Source organism: Rhincodon typus, chromosome 1, assembly GCF_021869965.1.
Source record: "Rhincodon typus isolate 14 chromosome 1, sRhiTyp1.1, whole genome shotgun sequence".
In the NCBI taxonomy this organism is placed as follows: Eukaryota; Metazoa; Chordata; class Chondrichthyes; order Orectolobiformes; family Rhincodontidae; genus Rhincodon; species Rhincodon typus.
Window position 1 is genome coordinate 160,512,210 of NC_063332.1, and position 6,108 is coordinate 160,518,317.

Sequence of the window (6,108 nt, forward strand, 5' to 3'; positions counted from 1 at the left end):
GTCAGCTTTCCTGCTCCTCTGATGCTGCTTGGCCTGCTGTGTTCATCCAGCTCTACACCTTGTTATCTCTGTATTAAAACAGTAGCTGGTATCTGCAAAGTCATTCATGGTCAATTCAAACAAGTGTCCCAAGTACTGCAATTCACAAATTCACTAGTAATTATTTTCTTCTACACTAATTCTGACCAGATAATGTTAAAACTGGACATAGTAAATGCACATTTCTACTGCCCTATACATGCTCCTACTTTTTCAGCAGGAAGGACTCCAGAACTGTTAAGTGAATATTCTGTAGTTTAGCTCTAAACAAGTCAAAAGGCAGGAGTTCGTCCAGCAAAAGAAAGATATTAACAACCAAGTTTTATACAGCACATAAGAATGGTGCGAAGAAGAAATTGAATGCAAATTTGAAAGCTAGCTTCACAATACCTCTCCAGTCATGTTCAATTTTGACATGCCTTGCTAATGCTGGTGTTAGCTTTGACATACAGTTAAGGCATTTGATGGCTTTCAGTTCAAAGACTGGCCATTTACTGCCCAACTTGCCCTCCAAAATGGTACTGAATTCCACAATACTTCCTTGTCCCAAATTCAGCAGAACATTTTTGAACTCATTACTAGCTCTTAGTACAATATCTTTGGTTGCATCATCTTCAAGAGTTTCATTTCCATTTGAACCATAAGGCATTCCCATAGTTATTTCAAATTTATAGCGACAAAACTTTTTAAGGTGGCAGGTGTGCTTTGTGAGGAATTTAAGCCGACAAAGATCTTCCTCCATCACAGTCACATTTTTGGGATCACATTCAGGATATGTCTCACCATACAAGCATCTCATCCAATCACTTAAGAAGTATGGAAGCATATTTATTGCAGACTCTGCACTGTTCTCAATCTCAGTGATACGGACATATTTGAACCTTCCTGTCCACGTTACTCTATGTCCCTCAAGATGACCACAAAGGATCTGAACTTGAGCCATGTTAGTCTCTTTCCAGGCACGAGGCCCACAAACAAAGCTATACTGCTGCCAGGTCAGAGTGGAATTGTACACCTTCATACCTTCCGACCTGTACACGTAAACCCAACAGAACATCATAATTGCAGTGAGCCAAACCAGAATGAGCTTGACAATGGAGCTTCTCGTCAGGGACTTAACTAGTGCTAACAATGTGCCAGTTGCTTTTGTCCACATGTGGAGGACAACTGGAATTGTGCACAATACAAGAGTGACAATGATCTTGATTAATTCCATGGAAATGAACCATTTTATTAATTGGATGAAAAGCATTAATGCAATACCAATGAGTAGAATTGGTAGAGCAAAGAGAAACAGGAAATAGCCCACAGATGCCCGAATAAGACCCAATCCCGTGGCTGACCTCAGGAGTTCTATAGCCAGTTCGCACCACATAAAGCAGACAAGGTACGGAATTAAGTAGCAGTAGGTACCTTTAAAGTTCCTCAATTGTGCCATTTTGAAGAACAAGTAAAATAAGAAAAAGTACAAGAGGCAGGGAACACCAAGATTCAGCATAAAGATATTACCTATTGGTATAGAGATAAAGGGCTCCCCAATGAATCTTAAGTAGGACCAGTTATCTGGAAGAGTGTAAAGGAACCCTATCACTGAGCATATAACCTCTGTAATGAGGGCCTTTCGAGTGTATGGTTCTGCACTTGTACTCAGACTCATATAAGATGTAATCAAAAAGAAAATTGCAATAACCGACAGCTCTGAACAAGGAATCCAATCTTTGTCTGCTATGGGAAAGGAAAGAATCACAAAAAACACAGAGAGCATAAAGTGGATGTGTGGTTCCAAATGACTCCAACTAAAGTTCACCTCAGCCTGTTCTACATCTAGGTCTGGCTCAAAGCGCAGCAGCAAGTCAGTCATTGTCCTGAAATTGTCCCATGCTTTGCTATCCTGAAAGACTTTTAAAGTACAAATTACCATGGAAATGAAGGAGAGATAAAAGATGACTAAAGGGATGATGAAAGCAAAAAAGCCGATTGTCAAGTTGCTAATTATAAAGAAAAAGACGAGGGCATTTACATGGTGAAGTGGAATAATAGTATGCAGCCAGTGCATTCCAGCTTTGGAGGCAAAATCTATTAGGTGCTCCTTTATTTCCATTAAGGCATGAAGTGGATATTTCATGATCTGTAGAAGAAAACAGAAAAAGTATAATGAGATGTTCTATATGGTCTAGGACGAGAGAAATTAGAAACTATGATCAAGTTAAAATGATCAAAAAAATTATAAAATTATTGACATTTACCAAATGCCTGCCAAATAATCTACCGTCAACTTTCACAAATTAAAGTAGTAACACTATTACCAAACAGTGTAATCAAACCTATAAAATGTATAGGAGCCCACAGAGAAACAATGGAAACAAAGGATAAAAGTTTCAGGGATCCTTATACAGCCCCTTCCAAATTCAAAGTCACTTTCATCTAGAAGGACAATAGCAGCAGATACTTGAGAACACCACCTGCAAGTTCTCCTACATGCCACTCACTATCCCGACTTGGAAAAATATCACCATTGCTTCAATGTCAAGAGGACACAATCCTGGAACTCCTTCCCTAATAACATTGTGGGTCTACTAACACCAAATGAACTGCAGCAGTTCAAGGTGGCAACTCACTACCACCTTATCAAGGGCAACTACAGATGAGCAATAAATGCTGCACCATTCAGCAAAGCTCACATCCCACGCATGAATAATAAGGTGATCAAAATGCATTGACACAGTATCCAGCAAGAAATCTTTAAAAGCACTTATCTAGAAGTCATTTTTGTTAGCTATTTACTACAGTAATACTTAACATTTGGAAAATTTACAATCATCAATTGCAACTTACATGCAGAATTATTTATATTTCTTAATCTTTGCAAGAACAAGAATTGATTAGTACTTTGTACTGATCAGTGATTATCACTATACTCCTGACAGTTTACAAATAATTCCATACATTTACTTTCTGTGATAAACCCCAGTTTCCAGTAATATCAAAAAAAAGTGTCAAAGTAAGAGTGACCTATTGTAACAAAGTGCTGCTCACTGCAAAGGTCGATTGAACAAATCTATTTGCATTCTTAACCATACCTTCTGCTGCAAAGGCAAATCTTCAGGTGGTTTCCCTTCAAGCCCATCATCCTCTCCCTGCATTAATAAGTTAGATGGGATCATTCCCTTGGCATACTTCTTTGTGATGTCAACAAAATCATCTAACATCATGTCCTTGTTACCTGTGGTAGTAATAATAAGTTTTGATTAACAGTAACACATTTTAATCCTTAATATGATCATTAAGTTGCACCAATGCAGGAGCTCCAAGTTGTGTAGCATTTTATTTATTGCTCAAGGTAACAAAACATTAGGACTTCACAGATTTTGTTGTATTGAACGCTTCCAAGCTAAGTGAACTTTATTTTGCTTTGCTCTGACAACATGCCTTAGTCTAAGCCTACAGAATTATCCCACTACATTTGTATCATACCAACCAAGTTGCAAAATTCATACAATGGTTACATCACAGAAAAGGCCATTTGGCTCAGGGTATCTGTGGTGTCTCTCTGCAAGGGCAACTCAATCGTAGATACTTTTGCAACTACCTTCAACCTGTGTTCTCTGGTTCCCATGCCTTCTGCCAATGGAAACAGTTTCTCTTTATCTAGGTACTCCATCCAGATTCTAAGGAGAATAATTTCAATGTCACCTGTCTAATCACGGAGTTGAACTCCTGCCTCCCCAAAACAGTTTGTCTGATATAGACTTACAATAATAAAATCCAGCAGTCAAGCTTCTAATGACAACGGAAAATCAATAATGAGAATAAAGTTATAATCTAACATGCATTTAAGCCAACTACGTTATTTGCTCATCTTTTTAGTATCCTTCCCTTGTAAAGTTGCTATCATTTTAGGATTGAGGATTTGCAGTGATTTGATTCTGGAAACATTAGGCTCATGTCCATAGTCACTTTAAGAACACAGGCACAATAGAAAATACATTTAATCTATCAGCCTGGTTTGAATTTGAATCTAAGAGTTAACAGAACAATGGGTTAATACACTGACATCCAGTCCTCTTAAATGGCTAACCTTAGTCAGGTATCTCAGCATTGCTGGTCATTTTATACGAGCCTCCCATTAACGCAAGGCATATGCACTGAGGTAGGTACAAGTACTGAGTAGCATCATTGTACATTGTAGCATCATGGGACAGTCAATTTTCTTCTGCAGCTCAAAGATATATCTCCTTGTTTTTGCTTTGCTGTTGTCCTCCTTTCTCCACTTGTCCTTCTAAACTTTTCATCTTTGGTTTTAATGAACATGAACATCAAAGAACACAGCAAAGCAGCAAATAGAAATTGAGATAACTTTGCATATAGCACAATATAAATCCCTGATCACCGGTATCCATTTCGTACAAAGATTTTGAGAAGAAAATCTCCATGCAGCACTGATTTGATTTTCCCACTCCTGGTATTTCACTGCACTTTCAAACAATACAGTATTTCTTGAACTAATGCTAAAAGTTGTATTGAAATGAATTTGAAATAGATTAATAATTAAATTATGTGAATAGTGAATTTCCTAATGTAGCCATTTAAGAGTTACAAAGCAGGAAGAGCACTAGCAGGTTATGATCTTACTTTGAATGCTGACCAGTCGCTCAAGCACTCGCCTCTCTTTCTGCAGCATTTTTGGGACAGGGCCGGGTTCTGCCTTGGTACCTGCATGATGATAAAGCCGAGCCACGTTATAACACATGGTCAATGTAAATCTGAAAACGTGTGAATCTTTTCTACATTGCTGGGTCTTTATAATCATCTCAATGAACTTTCACTTTTGTCCTACCTTCGGCATTGATGTGACTAACGTTCTCCAGAATTTCAGAGACAGCGACTTGCTTCTTTCGGTTTGGGTTCAGCTTCTGATACATGATTAAGGTAGCCTTCCGCACAGCCCGCTCAAACTCACTCTCATTTGCAAGCTGCTTCACCAATTCCTCATTCTCAGATGTGATGCCTTAAGGAAAAAGTAGGTGTCAAGTAATTTTTCCTGAAAACTGCATGAACACACGCAGCCATCCAGTAACCTGGAATGTATCATGCAAACTGGTCACAAGATTTTCCCGTGAAGATGATGCAGCACGTGCAAAATCTTTAAAAATACTGAACTTACACAGGAACAGATTCTACACAACAAAAGTAAAGAGTGATGTTTACATTTATTGTTGAAAATCTGTAAAACAATGGAAACAAAATATGTGACCTGAAAAATATGTGACCAGTGTGTTGGGCCAGAGGCGTAACGGATAACGCGTCTGACTTCAGATTAGAAGATTCTAGGTTCAAGTCCTACCTGGCTCGAGTGCAGCCGACCACATTTTAGAACTCCCTAGTGGTCTAGTGGTTATGATTCAGCGCTCTCACTGCCATGGCTCGGGTTCAATTCTGGTCAGGGAACACAAACTTTGGGCGGCACGTTGGCTCAGTGGTTAGCACTGCAGCCTCACAATGCCAGGGACCCGGGTTCGATTCCACCCTCGGGTGACGGTCTATGTGGAGTTTGCACATTCTCCCCGTGACTGCATGGGTTTTTTCCGGCTGCTCCGGTTTCCTCCCACAGTCCAAAGATGTGCAAGTTAGGTGGATTGGCTGTGCTAAATGGTCTGTAGTGTCCAGGAGTGTGTAAATTAGGTGGATTAGACACGGGAAATGCTGGGTTACAGGGTAGGGGAATGAGTCTGGGTGGGATGCTGTTTGGAGGGGCGGTGTGGACTTGTTGGGCTGAATGGCCTGTTTCTACACTGTACGGATTCTATGAAAACAAGAAAGCATTTAAAATGATTCCTCTCTTCCATATGCAGGTTTAGTCTTTGGCAATTGCTTTTAGAATTGATTCAAAATAGGCTGCAAATTGTGTATCAGTTCACATTCTAGGTAACATCATGAGTGCACCTCCGAAGAAGCATTGTTAGTCTGTCCCACTTGTTATTTATGTGGTCCGGTCTGATGTGGCGGTTGGCCTTATTTCTGGTTCCACTTCGCAGTGGTTGGTATATGGGTTCTATTTCCACATGTTTG

General features: G+C 39.5%; 1 protein-coding gene across 1 annotated transcript in view; it reads right to left on the reverse strand.

The window, feature by feature from the left end:
* LOC109931417 (wolframin) overlaps window positions 1-5,408 on the reverse strand; it is an 11,979-nt gene extending 6,571 nt beyond the window's left edge. The window contains exons 1-5 of the mRNA XM_048610499.1: window positions 5,384-5,408; window positions 4,877-5,047; window positions 4,672-4,752; window positions 3,120-3,262; window positions 2,060-2,167 (exon numbers count right to left, since the gene is read on the reverse strand). Coding sequence (XP_048466456.1) covers window positions 2,060-2,167; window positions 3,120-3,262; window positions 4,672-4,752; window positions 4,877-5,047; window positions 5,384-5,408 — 528 coding nt within the window. The remainder of the gene's footprint in view (window positions 1-2,059; window positions 2,168-3,119; window positions 3,263-4,671; window positions 4,753-4,876; window positions 5,048-5,383) is intronic.
* Window positions 5,409-6,108: the final 700 nt, after the last annotated feature.